At 39.3% G+C, this 22,123-nt stretch overlaps 1 protein-coding gene across 1 annotated transcript in view; it reads right to left on the bottom strand.

Annotated features, from left to right (window-relative positions):
• Window positions 1–11,777: 11,777 nt before the first annotated feature.
• Window positions 11,778–22,123, bottom strand: part of LOC308280672 (aromatic-L-amino-acid decarboxylase-like) — a gene marked incomplete at both ends in the record, with an annotated part of 153,583 nt that continues 143,237 nt past the window's right edge. Inside the window, 5 exons of the mRNA XM_080720944.1 lie at window positions 11,778–11,963; window positions 12,883–12,984; window positions 17,724–17,822; window positions 17,925–17,944; window positions 20,919–20,995. Coding sequence (XP_080577070.1) covers window positions 11,778–11,963; window positions 12,883–12,984; window positions 17,724–17,822; window positions 17,925–17,944; window positions 20,919–20,995 — 484 coding nt within the window. The remainder of the gene's footprint in view (window positions 11,964–12,882; window positions 12,985–17,723; window positions 17,823–17,924; window positions 17,945–20,918; window positions 20,996–22,123) is intronic.

The following is a 22,123-nucleotide window of genomic DNA, read 5'->3' as shown; positions in this document are numbered from 1 at the left end:
ATGTGAGCAGGACTTGTTTTTTCAATAACTCTTTTCATTTATTTTTAGTAATTAATCTTTGTATTAAATATTTTTCTTTTCCCCAAAGAATTATTAAAAATAAAGGAAAACAGTTATAAAAAAATAAACACAGCCTGCTCACGTATTTGGAGGGTATTCTGAGTCACCAGACAAAATAATGTGTGTTATTAATGAATCTATATTGGTTAAAATGAAGTATGAAGTGACAATGGGTGTGTGTGTGGAGCGGCTCTGGGTCAAGCCTCCTGATATTCTTGACATAAAATATCTAAATATTGAATCAATCAAATTGAAAACTGTCCAGGGTGTTCATAAAAGCCTGATTAGATGATAAAATGACAGAAATACATTTTTACAGTGAAATATCCCTTTAAGATTTCAAGAGTCTAGAATATCCAAATATCCAACTGCTATTACTGTGCAATCAGAACTGATAGCCAGCTTAAAATCCAATCTTTGCCCTGCCTGTCACTCCTGTACTTTTAGCCGTTAACACCTCTCATAACTCAGACGTGGGGTTGGATTTTGAGAGGCAGTTGTTGATTATCATATCTATATTAAGTTATATAATATGTGACATTAGCATATATGCCTTTTTTTCAATTACAGGCGTTCCGAAGCAAAGAAGTGAGGAGGTGTCTTCGTCAGAGACGGGGACAGTCCTTCGCCGAGTCCCGAAAAGGACACCGAAGCGGCCTCCAAAACGTATGTAATGTTTAACAATATTTATTCTTTCAAATACTTAAAGGGATATCCCACTTAGTATTTTTCTTTTCCCCAAAGAATTATTAAAAATAAAGGAAAAAAGTTATTAAAAAAACACGGCCTGCTCACGTATTTGGAGGGTATTCTGAGTCACCAGAAAAAATAATGTGTGTTATTAATGAATCTATATTGGTTAAAATGAAGTATGAAGTGACAATGGGTGTGTGTGTGGAGCGGCTCTGGGTCAAGCCTCCTGATATTCTTGACATAAAATATCTAAATATTGAATCAATCAAATTGAAAACTGTCCAGGGTGTTCATAAAAGCCTGATTAGATGATAAAATGACAGAAATACATTTTTACAGTGAAATATCCCTTTAAGATTTCAAGAGTCTAGAATATCCAAATATCCAACTGCTATTACTGTGCAATCAGAACTGATAGCCAGCTTAAAATCCAATCTTTGCCCTGCCTGTCACTCCTGTACTTTTAGCCGTTAACACCTCTCATAACTCAGACGTGGGGTTGGATTTTGAGAGGCAGTTGTTGATTATCATATCTATATTAAGTTATATAATATGTGACATTAGCATATATGCCTTTTTTTCAATTACAGGCGTTCCGAAGCAAAGAAGTGAGGAGGTGTCTTCGTCAGAGACGGGGACAGTCCTTCGCCCAGTCCCGAAAAGGACACCGAAGCGGCCTCCAAAACGTATGTAATGTTTTAAAATATTTATTATTTCAAATACTTAAAGGGATATCCCACTTTCAAAAAATCCTTTGGTAATTTTATCGTCTAATCAGACTTTTAGGAACACCCTGAACAGTTTTTAATTTGCTTCATTCAATATTTAGATATTTGATGTAAATGGTACCAGGCTCTCCAGACCCAGGGCCTCTCCCCATACACACCCACTGTACTGTAACTTCAAACTCCATTTTAACCATGATGGATTCATTAAAAACAACCATTATTTATTTCTGGTGACTCAAACTACCCCTCCTAATATGTGAGCAGGACTTGTTTTTTCAATAACTCTTTTCATTTATTTTTAGTAATTAATCTTTGTATTAAATATTTTTCTTTTCCCCAAAGAATTATTAAAAATAAAGGAAAACAGTTATAAAAAAATAAACACAGCCTGCTCACGTATTTGGAGGGTATTCTGAGTCACCAGACAAAATAATGTGTGTTATTAATGAATCTATATTGGTTAAAATGAAGTATGAAGTGACAATGGGTGTGTGTGTGGAGCGGCTCTGGGTCAAGCCTCCTGATATTCTTGACATAAAATATCTAAATATTGAATCAATCAAATTGAAAACTGTCCAGGGTGTTCATAAAAGCCTGATTAGATGATAAAATGACAGAAATACATTTTTACAGTGAAATATCCCTTTAAGATTTCAAGAGTCTAGAATATCCAAATATCCAACTGCTATTACTGTGCAATCAGAACTGATAGCCAGCTTAAAATCCAATCTTTGCCCTGCCTGTCACTCCTGTACTTTTAGCCGTTAACACCTCTCATAACTCAGACGTGGGGTTGGATTTTGAGAGGCAGTTGTTGATTATCATATCTATATTAAGTTATATAATATGTGACATTAGCATATATGCCTTTTTTTCAATTACAGGCGTTCCGAAGCAAAGAAGTGAGGAGGTGTCTTCGTCAGAGACGGGGACAGTCCTTCGCCCAGTCCCGAAAAGGACACCGAAGCGGCCTCCAAAACGTATGTAATGTTTTAAAATATTTATTATTTCAAATACTTAAAGGGATATCCCACTTTCAAAAAATCCTTTGGTAATTTTATCGTCTAATCAGACTTTTAGGAACACCCTGAACAGTTTTTAATTTGCTTCATTCAATATTTAGATATTTGATGTAAATGGTACCAGGCTCTCCAGACCCAGGGCCTCTCCCCATACACACCCACTGTACTGTAACTTCAAACTCCATTTTAACCATGATGGATTCATTAAAAACAACCATTATTTATTTCTGGTGACTCAAACTACCCCTCCTAATATGTGAGCAGGACTTGTTTTTTCAATAACTCTTTTCATTTATTTTTAGTAATTAATCTTTGTATTAAATATTTTTCTTTTCCCCAAAGAATTATTAAAAATAAAGGAAAACAGTTATAAAAAAATAAACACAGCCTGCTCACGTATTTGGAGGGTATTCTGAGTCACCAGACAAAATAATGTGTGTTATTAATGAATCTATATTGGTTAAAATGAAGTATGAAGTGACAATGGGTGTGTGTGTGGAGCAGCTCTGGATCAAGCCTCCTGATATTCTTGACATAAAATATCTAAATATTGAATCAATCAAATTGAAAACTGTCCCGGTGTTCATAAAAGCCTGATAAGATGATAAAATGACAAAAATATTTTTTTACAGTGAAATATCCCTTTAAGATTTCAAGAGTCTAGAATTTCCAAATATCCAACTGCTATTACTGTCCAATCAGAACTGATAGCCAGCTTAAAATCAAATCTTTGCCCTGCCTGTCACTCCTGTACTTTTAGCCGTTAGCACCTCTCATAATTCAGACGTGGGGTTGGATTTTGAGAGGCAGTTGTTGATTATCATATCTATAATAAGTTATATAATATGTGACATTAGCATGTATGCCTTTTTTCAATTACAGACGTTCCGAAGCAAAGAAGTGAGGAAGTGTCTTCGTCAGAGACGGGGACAGTCCTTCGCCCAGTCCCGAAAAGGACACCGAAGCGGAAACGTATGTAATGTTTTAAAATATTTATTCTTTCAAATACTTAAAGGGATATTCCACTTTCAAAAAATCCTTTGGTGATTTTATCTAATCAGGCTTTTAGGAACACCCTGAACAGTTTTTAATTTGCTTCATTCAATATTATAGCCAGCTTAAAATCCAATCTTTGCCCTGCCTGTCACTCCTGTACTTTTAGCCGTTAACACCCCTCATAACTCAGACGTGGGGTTGGGTTTTGAGATGCAGTTGTTGATTATCATACCTTAAGTTATTAAATATGTGACATAAACATGAATGCCTTTTTTCAATTACAGTGGTTTCGAAGCAAAGACGTGAAGAGGTGTCTTCGTCAGAGACGGAGACAGTCCTTCGCCCAGTCCCGAAAAGGACGCCGAAGCGCTCTCCAAAACGTATGTCATTTTTAAAAATATTTATTCTTTCACATAGGTAAGATTTAACTAAACTAGTGAAAACAGCCGATCTACAAGCACACAACGCCTCGCGGTGCGAGACTGACTATTTTTGTGCGTCAGTCTTGTATGATGAAGCAGGGCTTTACTTTGCGAAAAAAAAAAATACAAATTTGAAACTTGGAGATACAAGGTTTCTGCCCGACAGTGACGATAAAAAAATCGTTAAAACAAAAAATACATTTCCCCCCCCTTTTTCCATTTTCATACATTTTTGAAAAAGCTCCAGGGAGCCACTAGGGTGGCGCTAAAGAGCCGCATGCGGCTCTAGAGCCACGGGTTGCTGACCACCGGTCTAAAATATCCAAATATCCAAGTGCTATTACTGTTCAATCAGAACTGATTGCCAGCTAAAAAAATCCTTTGTGTTGTAATGTCCCTCAACACAAAGGAGTTTTATGTCACTGACAGCTCAACCATAAATGCATGACATTATTAAAGTTTGACATCTTTTAGCTAGCATGTAGTGATTTATGTTTTCATCTTATTGTCTTCAGAAACCGTTTCTGAGAGGCATACGTCAAAAGGAACAACACGCAAGAGAACTTCGGCGGAGAGTGAGGGTATGTAACCTTTGTATGTGCAGCCACAATAGTCTTTATTGATGGAAAAGTAAGATTTAAATAGGGTGTGGTTGTGTACTCATAATTTTTGTATTCGACCACTTAAACTTCATGGTGTTGGAGAAAGGTGAACTCTGAGCAAATGATTGACCTTGGTTCTCAGTTAATAAGGTATTTATATAAATGGCAGTGGTACGGATGCATGTTTTAAATAAAAGCATGAATATATACCTGTGGGTCAGGACACCCAGGGGTCCCCAAAATATTTAGGGTAGTCCCCACTCCCCAGATGATTACCTTAATGTGAAACATTGTTTTCTCACTCAACAGTAAACAAACAGACAGACTGTAACATTTAAGTGTATAGAGGATATCTTCACATTTCTTAAATGTCAAATTAAACATTTACCAAATTGAGAAATATTAGAGGCTACAATTGAAAATAGCAGTTCTACTTACTCGCAACCCTTTTGCGAGGCATTGTGAGCATGTAGATCTGCTATCTTCACAATAGAACAGTGTAATACAAAATGTAATGCCTCAACTCTTGGTGCTCGTAGGGTGGTGGGGGGGGTTATTCCTACCGTAGGAGACGGTGTCACATAAATTCGAAGGCGCAGCTTGTGATTGGCTTGAGTGGAGGTCTGGAGCACTCGGCTGTAGTCTCTTGGAATGCGCGGGTGTGAATGTGAACCTCTGTGCCTAAACCTAACGCAAACCCTAACCTCAGTAAAGCTATGCCTAACTCTAACCTTAACCTCAGAAAAACTATGCCTAAAGCTAACCCTAACCTCAGTAACTCGGACGCTGGCGAGTAGCCGACATGGGTGAATGGAAAAGAAGCGATCCTTCCTCCACCGTCTCCTACGTTTGGAATGATAGCCGGGGGGGGGGGGGGGGTTGAGCATGGAAAGGTTGAGAACCACTGATGTATTTACCTGACTTAAAAAGCATGTTGTAAATATGGATGCACATTGCCATCTGCTGGAGGTTTTTTGCAATAATGCTCTCATATATATACATATATATATATATTTTTATTTTTATTTTGTTATTATAATTTTTTTCCTTATTCCAGCTGCTCCCAACGTGCTCCATGCCCTGAAGAGGGCAAAAACAACAGTTCGAGAACAAGAAATGCAGATCTTGGCCTTGAGGTCCCAGGTGGAGGAACTCAAGAAAGACAAGATCTTTTTGCAAGAAAGGCTCGTGACTGGTAATTCAGGGCAACATTTTGCATTATTAATCGTTCTTTTGAGTGGTCCTGTGTAATGTTCCCTCCAATTTTTAATCGGTCCGAGCAAACAATCCGTCTCCAACCTTCTGAGCGCGACTTGAGTCTGCAGTATTGTTCCTGGTTGTCTCATAATGAAGGTGTCAAAGAAAGGCATTTTATTATTGCATTTCTTTACCTGTGAAATAAGGCAGCCTTTTTTTGTTTTGTTCAGAGCAGACACCTGTCAGAAGATCATATTAAATGTTGATGATGATGGTCAATTAAAACTCTTTCAATGCGACGCATATGTATTTGACTTTGTTATGGTCCTACGATAGTACATTATGTCTAGACTTAGTCAGCCCTTGGGCGCTTTACCTTTTTCGAATGTAACCCCCTTTGAAAAAAGAATTGACACCCCTGGTCTAGATATAGGACATTTTAGGTTTCTGAATAATACTGTGGAATAAAAACAAGTTTTCCACGATATTCAAATTTTATCAGTATACATTAGGTTGTTCATGCTTACAGCGGACTGCAACGATGCATACTTATTTGAATCAAATTCTTTGTGATTGCAGTCCAGGACCTGGATGTGAGACAAGTCCCTTCAACCTCTGCCAGTGCACCTGGGACAAGTGAAAGAACTCCTGCAGAGTCCGACAATTTGTCCAGCTCAGCCTCTTCCATCTCTCTTACCTCTTCTTCTTCTTCTGATGAAGATAAGAAGAAGAAGAAGAAGAAGAGGGACAGAAAGAAAAAACACCTGAGGTCCAAGTCCATGAAACAGGTGGAGTCAAACAGAGGTATTGTCTGATTGCGATGAAAGCCTCATTGATTGATTGATTGATTGATTGAAGACTTTATTAGAAGTTTGCATAGGAAAAGGTACAGTTTCATGACGGTACAGTTCACTGGTACAAGGTCTACTAAAAGGAGATCCATGAAAAGACTAAGCTTATTTCCACTGGAAACCATTGAAGTATCTCATATAACATTGAATGACAGACAAATAGAACACAGTACTATGCAGTAGATATGTAAAGAAAAACAAAAAAAAGACAGTAAGTCTAAAACAAACAGTATATACAAAGAAGGGGCAGGGGAGGGTAGGGTTGGGCTCAAATAATGGGTGTTCAGCGTTTTCAGGCCAGGGACCCCCAAATTGATGGGGAGATGGAGCATGGGTCCTTTTCTCGTAGGGTGGTGATAAAACATAATTATATTGTATATTTCTGTATGAAATAGTTTCATGTGTGTTAACATATTATTGTGCATTCAATACTATGCTATTAAAATAATAGATTCATATTTTCATTCATTTTATTTGAAACATGCCTATACAATACCTTATTAACTGAGAACCGATATAAAGACTTTCAATCTATCTATCACAAAGGCCTGATTTACACTGCCAGCCAAATACAGCCTGAATCAGATCTGTGTCAAAGCAAGATTGGAATACGATTAGCTTAAATTAGTCTAAATGCAGACAGGTCACAAGCCGGCCACATGAAATCAGATTTTTACAAACCACATTCTGAGGGGGTTTCAGATCTGATTCAAATCTGATTTCAGGACATCAGGTTCAGTCTGACAGCAGTAACCTGATCTAACAAGCCAAGTCACATATGAAACTGTCCAAAACTTCACTTAAATCGCGACCCGAGCGCTGCTGAGTTCGAGAATTGCATTTTGAGGGTATAATGAAATGTTAAAATCAGTCTGAACACACAGATCAGATCTGTGTCACTTGGTGATGCAGTGTGAACAGGGTAACTAGCAAGTTGTCCTAGCAAGTTGATTTGGCGAGTTGGATGTTTGGCGAAGTGACAGTTATTCATGAACAGTCAGGCCAAAAGATCAGTTTTGAGAAATATTTCTGATTTAGGCTAGATTTGACTGCAGTCTAAATCCAGCCTAACAATCTGACGATTGCAAAATAATCATGTCATTTCGGGGACCACCTGCTGTATCCCTGTGGACCCCCTAGGGTCACGTACCCCCTGTTGAAGACCCCTGCCTTAGACAAAAAATGTTTTTTGGATAGATTCTGTGGGGGTTTATCGATTGTACCTCATAAAGGTGACTAATCAATGATAAAAATGATCTAAAACACAACATAAATTGGTCATTAACCCTGCATGACCCAAATAAATTTCTACTGGCCAAAAAATAAATAAAAAAATAAAAAAAACAGATGGTGTTGTAGGAGTCCTAATCACATGAAAATGTAATGTTAAAAAATTAATAATGTTTTTGTAAGGTTTTGTAGCCATAAATCATAAATCATGCTCTAATTTGCATTTTGGGGATATTTTTCACAATAATGACACATGTACATGTTCTACACATTCTAATGATCACGAAAAAAAATATTACTGGCATTTTACTTCTGTTTTAGTGAGGAATAGCTTCAGTTAAAAAGTGAGATGTTCGTCCAGACGCTGGAATTTTAACTTCTCTGGGAGGTGTGAATGTCAGCCTCTGTGGGGGGTATTTATGAAAAAAGAACAGGAAAACGAATTATAATATTTTTTAGAAAATGATTTAAAAAATGTTGCCAAAAAGCAACGCTGGGCCTTGCAGGGTTAAAGGTGAGATATAATTGACTGAAGTAATGTTTCCCTTAGTTTATTTGAACGTGCTGTCCAAATACACAAGGATCGGAAAAGAATTCAGAGGCATGATGGCTAGATGACAAGTACATTTTATTTATGTGTCTTTTCCTTTCACAGTGAAGACCCCAGAAGCATCCATTGAGAGGTACAAGAAAGTGTTGCAGCTGGTCAAGAAAGGAAGAAGCAAGTCACAGGCTTACCGGAAAGTGAATATCGACCGGCTTACAATTGTGAATCAGGCGCCTATTGCTGAGCTGGAGAGGGTAAACCCTGAAAAATACAAGGAATTAAGAAGCGCCTTCATAAAGGGGAGTAGTCTGCGAGTGTTTGCTCAAATCTGCTCAACTTACTGTGTTCGCGAGCCAGAAGCCAGCACAATTGCTCAACTAAAAGATAGTAATGTGCTTCTTGACATTACCTCTAAGAAGTAATTGTTTTTGGTTTTACTGGGAAAATGTGCACCACGCATTTGTCATAAGCCAAAGTTAGATTTTATTTTATTTTGTTCCTTTTATTGATAATGTCCCAGTTCTTATGTGTCGCTGAGGGGAGGGTGAAGAAACCTCTGGGCTGGAAAGTGTAACAGACCTTTGACCCTAATTGAAGTGAATGAATCAGGCAGCTATTGCTGTACTTAAAGGACAACTTAAAAAAAACAAAAAAAAAACAAGGATTCATATTTTAGATTGTGATTAGAGAAAAGAAAATGTATGTGTTAAAATGTTTTCACTTAGTTCTTTCTATCGTTTTAGCACATTTATCTAAAGCGTGGGGGCATGTGTACGCATGTGTACAAGTGGCTAAAGTCTTTTTAGACACAAGCCTGCAATTTCTTAATTGCAATTTACAGCAACCTGCCCATGGAAGACTATGGTGCATCTTGGGAATGGTCTTTTTCTGTGTAAAAAGACCTATTTTGCCACGTGTATGCCCCTAGCCACTGAAATCAAAATAATTAAAATCTCTAAAATGATGAATACATGCCCTTAGCCACTTAAATCAAAAGAATTAAAATCTCTAAAATGGTAAATACATGCCCTTAGCCACTGAAATCAAAATAATTAAAATCTCTAAAATGAAAAATACATGCCCCTAGCCACTTAAATAGAATTAAAATCTCTAAAATGGTAAATAAATGCCCCTAGCCACTGAAATCAAACTATCTAAATTCTCTAAAATGATAAATAGATGCCCCTAGCTACTGAAATCAAAATAAGTAAAATCTTTAAAATGAAAAATACATGCCCCTAGCCACTAAAATCAAAATAATTAAAATCTCTGAAATGGTAAATACATGCCCCTAGCCACTGAAATCAAAATAATTAAAATATCTAAAATGGTAAATACATGCCCCTAGCCACTGAAATCAAAATCTCTAAAATCTCTAAAATGATAAATACATGCCCCTAGCTACTGAAATAAAAATAATAAAAATATGTAAAATGATGAAGTAAATAAAAACAGTTTAACACATAAAATAAGAACCCTTGTAAAAAAAGTTGTCTGTTAAGTGGGCAGAAAGGACTTAAGAAGCACTTGGTAGTCTTCAAGTCTTTGCTCCTTTTTCTATACTGTTGAACTAGAACAGTTATTTGCATCTTGACGTTACTCAGAAGAAGTAATTGTTTTTGGTTTTACTGGGAACTTATGTCAAATGTGTGGTGCACATTGGCATTTTTTTCATTTCATTGCTTTTATTGATAATGTCCCAGTTGTTTTGTGTTGCTGAAGGGAGAATATTGAAACCTCTGGTCTGGAGAAGAAAAGTGCAGAAACTTATTTTATGTTTTATTTTATAGTAGAGTGTTACAGACCATTGACCTTTGTGAATCGGGCAGCTTCAGAGGGTAACCCCTGAATGACACAAGGAATTTCTAAACACTTTCAGAAAAAATGGTATTCTTCCTTAAACTGAACTATGCTCCACTTTCTGTACTCCCTCTGTTCTGGAAAAAGAAATGGCAGAAAATAGGCCACAGATGCTTATTCAGTTATTTGTTATGTCAAAGTCCTATGATGTCTGACCTCTGACATTATACCCTTTTATTCCCAAGATTTCTTCAAAGAAGTAATTGATTTAGGTTTTACTGGGAAATTAATGGCAGTGTGCACCACCAGCCAAAGGTAGATTTAATTTCATTTTATTCCTTTTATTGATAATGTCCCAGTTGTTTTTGTGTTGCTGATTTAAGTTGTGCACTTTAGGGGCGAGGGCAAGCCAATTCTTTGCCATCTGGCAAGTGATGTATATCGGACCAGTTACTCATATATGGAGACCCCTGGTACCCATATATGAAGATCCATGTACTGAATATGGAAATGCTGTGAGAGCCCAAACATGCTAACTTAGTTATTCGTTATGTGAAAGTCCAATGATGTCTGACATCTGACATCATCCCCTTTTATGCCCATATGGAGATCCCTGTCTGTAGAACCAGCCACACAGACATGGGCCATGTCTTGGCCATATATAGATTTTGTTAATGTAGTATGTGACCGATGTGGCCTCCATATATGGGCATCATGTGGCCTATCGTGTTTTATTACTTTTATATGTTTTATATGTTTTATTGATTGTGCTTGTGAATAAAAACATGCAAACTAGTAAAAATGTTTTTGTTGTGATTCAATTATTAATTAAACAGTATTTCATGATGTTATTGACGACGATCTATTAATTAACTAGTAACAAAGCATTAAGTAACCATAATCTAACCATAATCTTGACGTGACTTTACTTTGGAGTACAAAGATCTATTAAGCAACTCGTAACAAAGCATTAAGTAACCATAATCTTACCATAATGTTAGTTAACTGTTAGTTAATGAATGAAAAATGACTGAAATGACCCATCTGGGGGTCCCTCATGGGTCAGGTGGTGTTCCAGTCTAATATGGGAGACCCGATCTAGTAAGTAATGTTAGTTAACTGTTAGTTAATGTCTGAAAAATAAACCAAATGGCCCATCTGGGGGTCCCCGAGGGACCCCCAGATGGGTCAGTTGGTGATTCAGTCCAATATGGGTGACCCCTGGAAGTTTTAGACGAAACCAGTATCACCGGGTCAACGCACTAATCCTACCAGCCTATGAAGCACTCGTCCTGGGCATAGAATTGACCAGAAAAAACAGATCTACAAACCATCTGTAATAAGGTTGATGGTAACTAACTATTAACTAACATAGTCTTAACTAATGATAGATTAAGTTAGTTAAGTAATAGCTATTCGAACATTACTTGATGATGAATCATGATGAATTCACGATTAACTGATGCATTAATTAATCAGGAAAAACGTGTTAGTTAAGCATTAACTAAGTGTATTACTTTGTACCTTATAGTAAAGTGTTACAGATACTTCTTTCCTCCGGCCATTGGTCAGTGAGTTATCCCCCTTGTTTCACACGTGGACATCAACGTTGTGACAGTGAAGGCGCTCCTATAGAAGGTCAGAGGCCAGCTTGCCAATGTGCTGCCATGCCTCTTGGACATGGCGTGACTCCGTGGTGCGGGCACAGACGGCGAAGCGCAGGACAAAGCGGCCGGATAGCTGGCATGGCACCAGGTGGATCCGCTTGGCATGATTGATCTTCTTCAACAAAGCCTCTGTCATCTCATTGGAGCCCTTAGAGGAGTGATGGCAGGATGAGGCAGGAAGTAGAATATGTTAAAAGGATGTTGAAAGGACAGGGTTGTTAAGTAACGGATTACATGTAACGGGATTACGTAATCAGATTACAAAAAACAGGTAACTTGTAAAGTCTCTGGTTACATTTTAAAATGTGTAATCTGGATTACAGTAACGGATCTGAATGATGGGGGTTACATGCTGGATTACATTCTCCCCTTGCCCTCATCAATTTTACAAATAAGTTATTACATATATGGGCATATGGGCAGATCTCCATATGGGCTACATATATGGGCATATGGGCACTGCTGACTCAACGCCAAACAATAAAATAATCAAGTCAAATCATCTTAAAGTACTGCCACTTTGTTTAAGTACATTTCTGTTGTCCTTTTCCTAATTTCATAGGCTCAATATCATTGTCTAGTTATCAATGGTAAAACTTGTTTTATTTAATTAAAGAGAGTTTTGCTAAAAAGTAATCCAAAAGTAACTGAAAGTAACGAGTAGTTACTTTTTAAATTGTGATAATCAGATTACGTTACTGACTACATTTTCTTTGCAAGTAACTTGTAACTGTAGGGGATTCCTTTTTAAAAGTAACCCTAACAACCCTGTGAAAGGATATTGTCAACACATACTGTAGTAATGGATGATGAAATGATTTGGGAAATTGAACTTCACACTCATTTAGAAACATCCACCAAGGTATTGGCATTCAATGTCAATTCCATCCTAATGAAGCTAAACACAGCTACAAGTTCTGCAATACTGCACTCACTGCAAATGAGTCTTAGGGCAGAATAAAATGCCACCATGCAACTACACTCACTTGGGTAAAAAAGTAAAAAAAAGAAAACTGTCTTATTTATAAAAGTGAAAAGGCCTCTAAACGTGTGTTAGGTGGTCTTACCTTCAGCCTGAAACAGACAAGTCCCATGACGACCTCCGCACAAATCTCAAACCTCTTGTCTGCTCTCACTAAGCTCTCAAACTCCTTGGCCAGGCCTACTTGCTGTAAGCAGAACAGAACAAATTAAGCCTCAAGGCTGATTTATACTTTGTTGCATGAAAGACCACCATAAATTAGGCATGATTTATACTTGTCGGTATTATAGTCTACTCAGGCTTTTGTGAACACCCCATACAGTTTTTAAGTTGCCTGTCTTTATTTATCAGACATGCCCCCTTCCTATACAAACAATTTCAAACTCAATTTTAACCATGATAGATTCAATGAAAACACTTGTCCTTTGTTCTGTTGACTCATACTGCCCTCCTAATACGTGAGGGGGCCTAATACATCTGGGGTGATCACAAAAGCCTGAGTACACAATAAAATGGCCAAAAAATTTGAAAAACAGAGGTGAAAGCTGTATTTTCCGTTTATATTCACTAGATGGCAACATTGCGCTATGATATGATGTGACTTTAATTCAGAAAAGTATAGAATGTCTGTCTAATAACCATGAAATGATCATTCAAAAAAGAGAATATTGTTTACAGAAAATGTCTTTGTGGTCCTATTGAATTTCGTTTAAATGACATCATGAGATCAAAGTTCCCTACGGTAGAATTCATCCAATTATTACCCCAGATCTCAGTGACACATAGGATGCATGCTGACATTATAACCATACACATCACTGCTTGTAATTACTGTACAGCTATTAAGGAGGCATGTTGTAATTCAAGGTTAGAGAGAGAGAGAGAAAGAGAGAGAGAGAGAGAGAGAGAGAGAGAGAGAGAGAGAGAGAGAGAGAGAGAGAATGTGAAAGAGTCAACACTTATAGAGTTGCTTGAATATAGTTACACATTATTACACACATCCAATGCCTATTGTTTCCTAATGAAGCCAAACATTGGCCAACAACTGGGAGACCAGACCACTGCTTTTCTTCCTCATTCCCAGCCAATTATTCATCACCACACAGGTTTTGTGAGCTTATTATACTGAACGTATACATTCATTCTTTTATTGTGTCATTTTTCCTACTACACTGTATGCTGCCTGATCATTTAATCATTCAGCAATTAGAATGTGTCAAATATGCGTCTTGGTCATTAAATGCCTCATTTTACAACTTCCTTGTCTGTGGGAGGCTGCTGTCCAGACAGTTGGACCGGTCAGCACTACTTTCATGTTTAATGAGTTAGAACAATGGTTCTCAACCTGTGGGCTGAGGCCCACTGGTAGGCCACGACGATATTGCTAGTGAATAATTAGTAAAACACTGAGATTTTACGGATAATATAACATAACATTAATATAACAAATGTGTACAAATAAATACATTTATGATATTTTACCATGTAAAATGTTGAAAATGCACACAGCCACCCAAATGTCCACTTGACACGACCGCCATTAAGTGTCCAGATGGGTGGGCCGCAAATTCTTTCAGTGTTAATAACATTATCGTCCCACATTTAGAAAATGGAAAGAGAGTTCTCACATAAAAAATAGTGTTTCCTTAAGCAGTCTGAATGCAAGAGATGTCAAATCATGTTAGCAATCACCAGCATCATAGTATATAAACATCCAAACAAGCATGTCATGTGTATTTTTGTGATCTTTCAATCCATTTTGATAGATGGATGTAGACACGGGTTATGGCTGGAGGGTTTTTGCACTGTACGTTGCTACGAACTGACGCTTAATCTATCTATAAATGCGAGAAGTCTCTGCGTGTCTGTCTGCGTGTATGTAATCCGCGTATCTCGAGAACCGTTCGTCCCACCGGCTTCAGATTCGGCACGCGCGTTCTCCGCCGCGGCGCGGAGTGCAGTGCCCGGCCTCGACCCGACCCGACGCGCGTTTTTTCCGAAACGGCGCGAAACGTTCGGAATCTCCTTATGCGGAGCTGATTGTTGATTGTTGACATCAGGCTGTTCCGGAGGAAATCGGCGCAAGCGCTGACTCATTGTGACATCATTTCATAAAAGGCTCTGACATCGCGTACGCAACATGAGTCAACACAAAATGCCATGGTTATGTATCTCCATATATGGGCATATGGGCAGATCTCCATATGGGCTACATATATGGGCATATGGGCACTGCTGACTCATATGGGCAGATTGTTGACATCAGGCTGTTCCGGAGGAAATCGGCGCAAGCGCTGACTCATTGTGACATCATTTCATAAAAGGCTCTGACATCGCGTACGCAACATGAGTCAACACAAAATGCCATGGTTATGTATCTCCATGTATGGGCATATGGGCAGATCTCCATATGGGCTACATATATGGGCATATGGGCACTGCTGACTCATATGGGCATAAAGGGGACACAGATATATGGGCATAAATGGACGTATCGGCACAAGGGCTGACTCATACAGAGATCTCCATATATGGGCATATGGGCAGATCTCCATATGGGCTACATATATGGGCATATGGGCAGGGCATATGGGCAATCTGACATCACTTCTGCTGACTCACGGCGCAAAACGTTCGGAGGCTGTTCCGGAGGAAATCGACCCGACGCGCGTTTTTTCCGAAACGGCGCAAAACGTTCGGAATCTCCTTATGCGGAGCTGATTGTTGACATCAGGCTGTTCCGGAGGAAATCGGCGCAAGCGCTGACTCATTGTGACATCATTTCATAAAAGGCTCTGACATCGCGTACGCAACATGAGTCAACACAAAATGCCATGGTTATGTATCTCCATATATGGGCATATGGGCAGATCTCCATATGGGCTACACAGATATATGGGCATAAATGGACGTATCGGCACAAGGGCTGACTCATACAGAGATCTCCATATATGGGCATATGATATATGGGCATAAAATGAATGCCCCCATATATGGGCATAAAATGGATTGCAGACAGACAGATACAGATATCTCCATATATGGACATAAATGGACAGAGGCAAACAGATGGTCAAAGATCTCCATATATGGGCATAAAATGGACGCAGACAGACAGATACAGATATCTCCATATATGGGCATAAATGGACACAGGCAAACAGATGTTCAAAACGGGTCCTATGACCACAGGTATAATGAGGTTTGCATTAAAGGGGGAACCGGCACTGTGTCTGCAACACAGTTGGAGGCACAGACAGATACTCCATATATGGGCATAAAATGGACGCAGATAGACAGATATCTCCATATATGGGCATAAAATGGACCCAGAACTATAACTGCAGTGATCTCCATATATGGACATAAAATGGACGCCGACAGACAGACAGACAGATACAGATATCTCCATATATGGGCATAAATGGACACAGGCAGACAGATGGTCAAAACGGGTCCTATGAAAACAGGTATAATGGGGTTTGCACACGGAGTGCAGTGCCGGGTCTCGACCCGACCCGACGCGCGGTTTTCCCGAACCGGCGCGAAACGTTCGGAATCTCCTTATGCGGGGTTGATTGTTGACATCAGGCTGTTCCGGAGGAAATCGGCGAAAGCTCTGACTCATTGTGACATCACTTCATAAAAGGCTCTGACATCACGTACGCCACATGAGTCAACCAAAAATCTCTGTGAGTGTGTATGTAATCCGCGTATCTCGAGAACCGTTCGTCCCACGGGCACGCGCGTTCTCCATATATGGGCATAAAAGTCCCACGGGCACGCGCGTTCTCCATATATGGGCATAAAATGAATGCCCCCATATATGGGCATAAAATGGATTGCAGACAGACAGATACAGATATCTCCATATATGGACATAAATGGACAGAGGCAAACAGATGGTCAAAGATCTCCATATATGGGCATAAAATGGACGCAGACAGACAGATACAGATATCTCCATATATGGGCATAAATGGACACAGGCAAACAGATGTTCAAAACGGGTCCTATGACAACAGGTATAATGAGGTTTGCATTAAAGGGGGAACCGGCACTGTGTCTGCAACACAGTTGGAGGCACAGACAGATACTCCATATATGGGCATAAAATGGACGCAGATAGACAGATATCTCCATATGGCATAAAATGGACCCAGAACTATAACTGCAGTGATCTCCATATATGGACATAAAATGGACAGCGACATACAGACAGACAGATACAGATAACTCCATATATGGGCATAAATGGACACAGGCAGACAGATGGTCAAAACGGGTCCTATGAAAACAGGTATAATGGGGTTTGCATTAAAGGGCGGGGCATTCATTCCCTATTTACATTGTTCCGAGTTGGCCAGGTCGCCGACTAGACGCTGGGCAGCCCGAAGGGCGGCCCAGCTTCTAGTTTAATTTAAAACAGAGACAGAACAGGCTCCTTTGATTGACATGAAGGGGGTGGAAGGAGCATCATGTGCAGATGTGAGACCCGGTAAGAAAGAGGGAAGGGATTGAAGGGAAGAAAAATGAGAGACACATAATAAAGCTTCTTATGAAAAGTGGACAGTACAAACTAGTCACATATGATTGACAGATGATGTGTGTGGGGTTTGGGGGTAAAGCAAAGGGCAGGGTTCAGAAGAAAGAGTGGCATTTGCTATAGAGAGGCAATACAGAACATCTTTTGACTGGAGGAAGATTGGAAGAGAGAGAAGGGCAGTAAAACAGAGGCACACACGTTTTCTCCCAAGTAACCACACTTTCATCTTAAATCATATGACTAGATAGGACTAGACTGGAGGTCACACCGTCTGTTGCAATCACTTATAACACAGCAATGGAATTACAGACACCTTTGGAGAACGTATGACATTATGTATTGGTGGAGATAAGTAGTAAATAACTGAATTGTTAGCCCACCTTGCGGATGTGATCCTGCAAGCCTGTGAGTCCATACATGCGGAAGACAAACCACAGTTTTAATGAACGAAACCTTCTACTCAATGGAATCTGCCAATGCTGTGTGAGAGGAGAGGAGAGGTAAAATCAGTCCCAACATATTCTGTCACTTTAATGTATTTGAGAAACCATATAAACTAAATAAATGATCATTCCTCTTACCCTATAATCTGTGACCAGAACTGTGAAGAGAGTGATAAGGAGTTAGTCACACACCCAAAGGTTAAATACATATTCATATCCATCATAGATCAGTCAACAATTAAATCTGCCCATTCCAGAAAATTGTTATGCTTCTTTATGTGGTATCAGACACAAACAGTTTATTTTTATCACAAACAAACATTTGATTCTTTCAGGCATTTTCCATTTCAATAGTTTTAAATGTCTTGTAGGCGTCATGTGAATTGCCTTGACATTAGCAGTTGAAACCTGAAATGTTGTTTGCTTAACCTTTATGATTGATGTGTGTTTTATTCTAGACTTTGCATTACAGCTAGTATTATGCTTGCTTTATATATTACTTGCCTGCTCAAATACATAATGTGACCTTCAATGCATGTTTAATTTAATTAATGAATTTGACACTTCACAGTCTCACATACCATCTGGCAATAGTGTGTAGATGTGTGTAGATTTGATTAACCGTACAGTCATGTATGCATATTATGGTGTATTGTAGAGAATATACAATCCTCCATCATATCAAACCATCCCCATCCACCATATTAATTAGAACAGTACAAGGTGCATTCATTTAGTTAAAGCTATACTACAGTATACTGATTGACAATGTCAATAATATTATTTGAAGCAAACACCACACCAGAAGACGCCAGATGTGCTGCCATCTTTATTGTAATTGTAGGACTTCGGATGAGGCATACACAACCAACATAAAACTTAGTTTAAACATACCTCAACAGTATATTCAACCTATTCTATTGCTTCCACTCAGTCTGTATGTGGCAGGTCACCTGTATAATTCCCACCCACTTAGAGATCACTGTCATGCATGCTTCAGTGCATCTCTGTGGTTATAGCCTGTTTCTTTATTTTTGCTATGCTATTAGTTCCTTTTAACCTCTAATTAGGCTGGACTGCTCAGATTGTCTGAACGAGGGCCAATGTAACATGCCAAGAGAATACGAGTGCTTTTGTCTGTCTGTCAGACTAATTATGGTGTGACTCTCAGCACATCTGCGATCTAAGCGAACACATGCACTGAAAGAAACATACATGTACTGTACTGTACTGTACACACACACACACACACACACACACACACACACACACACACACACACACACACACACACACACACACACACACACACACACACACACACACAAACGATGCTTGATATCAGTACTAGTATCAGATTATTAATTGCTGTCACAATATTAATACAAGATGCACCGCAATCTTTATTGTAGTTTAGACATACCGGTAGGTGCAATTACCTCGCTCCATTGGGAGAGGGAGACCAACGGATTGTAGTTTTAATACTTATTTAGCTCAGAAGCTTAACTTCAGGTGGCTGGATTGTAAGGTTGACTAAGCTGATGTGATGCGAAGATCCAAAGATTAATTATCTCTTATGTCTCGCTCTCTCTTTGTACCCCCCCCCCCCCACACACACACACACACACACACACACACACACACACACACACACACACACACATATGACATAACTCCCTCCCTCTCCAGGGTTTCCTGCAGGAAAAAAGCTTGGCCAGTGGGGACTTGGCTATGGGTGGACTCTGGAGCGCGCTTTGGCGCGCGCAGGAAAATCTGAATTAATTAATTAATTAGATTAATTGAATTACCTTAATTTCTATTCATTCTTATTTTTGCCCTCAACATGGGAGGAGAAGTTGCTTTAACAAACACATGAACATGCCCATGATGAAGGAAAACACAACTACATGCTATCATCATTCACATTTATTCAACATTGAATAAATAAATGTTTTTTTTTACAGGACAGTGTAACTTTTTTTTCTTCAGGTTAATCAGGTTAATCAACCAGCACTTGTGCCATATATAGTTGCCTACAGCACAGAAAAAAAACTGTGGTGTAAAGTTAAAAGTAATTAAGTAGATTTACTTACTTTACTGATGTACTACTGTACTTATACTGTACAAAGGAGATTTTGAGTATTTCCTGTATTCAGTACTTTTACTCCTACTCCACTCAATCTAAATATTTTACTTTTACTTCACTGCAATTTTTTGAAAACTTTAGTTACTAGTTACTTTGAAAATAATTAGCCTATACTATAAAACATAAATTAATTCACTTTATCCCTATTTATACCTAGGTTACTTGAAAATAGCTCAAATATAAATGTTTTCGTGTTATGATATTTGATATTTTATTAACGCGGACCCCACCTGCACCACCAAAGTGAAGCGATGAGCGACTAGAGTAGAAGAAGAAATAGCGTGATGGTTGAACGGATGAACGCAGCATGTCATGCATCGTGTCCGGACGCACACATTAGTGGCACTGTTGCGGCCGGACTACACCAAGCCGTTTCGCGCGCGTCAGTGCGTATGCGTGCGTATGCGGGGCGCGTGCGCGTATGCGCGTTTTGGATAGATCCAATGTATATCTATTCAGCCGGCTACACCAGGCGTACGGATAGCGCGAACCACGGATACGCATTCCCTAAAAATAGGATCGGTTCTATTTTTTTAAGCACGCGTATGCGTTTTGTACACAGACTATCTGGTCTTCCTCACATATACTCCCTCCTTGGTGTAGCCTGGAGCGTTTACGCATACGCGAGCGTCTTCACGGACAGTATGTGCGTATGCGCGCATTTCTTGGTGTAGTCCGGCCGTTAGCATGTTGGTGTGTGTGTAGTGTGTACGTGTGTGTGTGCATGTGTGTACCCTACTTACAGTAGTTGTATTAGGCTATACTGTACCTATTTCCTCAGATGCTGGAGAGTTGCAGCCGTTTCTTACATATACGAGCACTAAAGCCATAAAAGCCATAGTTGTTTCATATTTTATCGCTCTGCCATGAGCAACACCAAATTATGAGGCACCCCTCGTCTATCTGGACTATTTGATGTATTGTTCAGGCAACTTACTAGTGACGGGGTGACCGCTTAAAGGTAATGTTTAAAATAATAACACTACCTGACTCTTGGTTTTCATGTGTGAGGTAGAGAGGGTCCATCTTGAAGGCCCCAATGATGTCAGTTCTCCTCTTCACCCTGTGGACAAGGAAACAACAGCAATGTCTCACTCACAGAATATAAGAGGTACAATACTAGTACCAGTAAGACTCCCTAATCGGGAGATAAGCGACCGTCGGGAGGAGCCCGTTTCGTGTGTTGCCCCAACAGGGCAACACACTATAGTTCTAGGGAAACTTTATTCTTGTGTAACTAGGGTAACCAAAAGTTTGTCCGCTTTCTTCCCCCACAGTTTTTGCGCCACACACTCGCGCCATATGTCAAATCGACCGGCTTCATCGGGAATCGTGTGCTTATATTTTGCTAAGAGAAAGGTTGTATAGTTTAATTGATATTAATTTATTAGTGAATTAATTTTCCCCATTGACTTATAATGGGAATCGAAAAAACTCACATTCAATATTTTTTTTCTCGCAAACCATAGGGGCTACAGTTTCAAAACTTGGAGAGGAGATTTATAATGATATCAAGAATTAAAGAAAAAATAATTTTGTCAGTTGGCCTCATGGTGGCGCTATAACAGCCCACTTTACGTTTTGGCCTGTAACTCTTGAACCGTTGGTCGAAAAATTAAAATTATTTTTTCCCTGGATTCCTTGGGTCATGACGCATCTCCCCATATAGGCCACGCCCATTTGCGTCAGGATAGATTTTCCGCCATTTAGAATTTTCTTCAAAACACACTTTTTGCTCCTTTTCCTACATATTTTCTCCAAATGTCACAAAAATCGGTACACATGATCTCTGGACCCATGCGATAAACATGCTCAAGCGATATTTCGATAGTCCATACCGTTCGTCCGTAACGGGCTTCCAAAGTTAGCGGGAGGGGCCCGTTTTGCAAGCAATACCCATAAATCACGAACGAAACGTCCAGTCAACATCACATTTTAACCACAAGTCGCGGGTGGGATATTCAACAAATCCCCAAAAGCATTTCCACTTCGACCCATAGGGGGCGCCACAAACCTGCAAAACGTAACCGTTTCGTGCCAAAACGTGTTTTTTTCAGGGGGAATGACCCTCCCAAAACGAAACACAAGCAATCTCAGGAGTGAACCGTTTCGTGCCGGGGCGGGGCGGGCAACCACACTCGCAATTTCACAAATTGCACATTTTCTAGTTGTGGGCTCGCTGAAGGCGAGT

This window comes from Nannobrachium achirus (genome assembly GCF_963921795.1).
Source record: "Nannobrachium achirus genome assembly, chromosome: 2".
NCBI lineage: Eukaryota > Metazoa > Chordata > Actinopteri > Myctophiformes > Myctophidae > Nannobrachium > Nannobrachium achirus.
The sequence above is the reverse complement of the archived record's forward strand: the minus strand, read 5'-3'. Positions and strand labels throughout refer to the sequence as shown.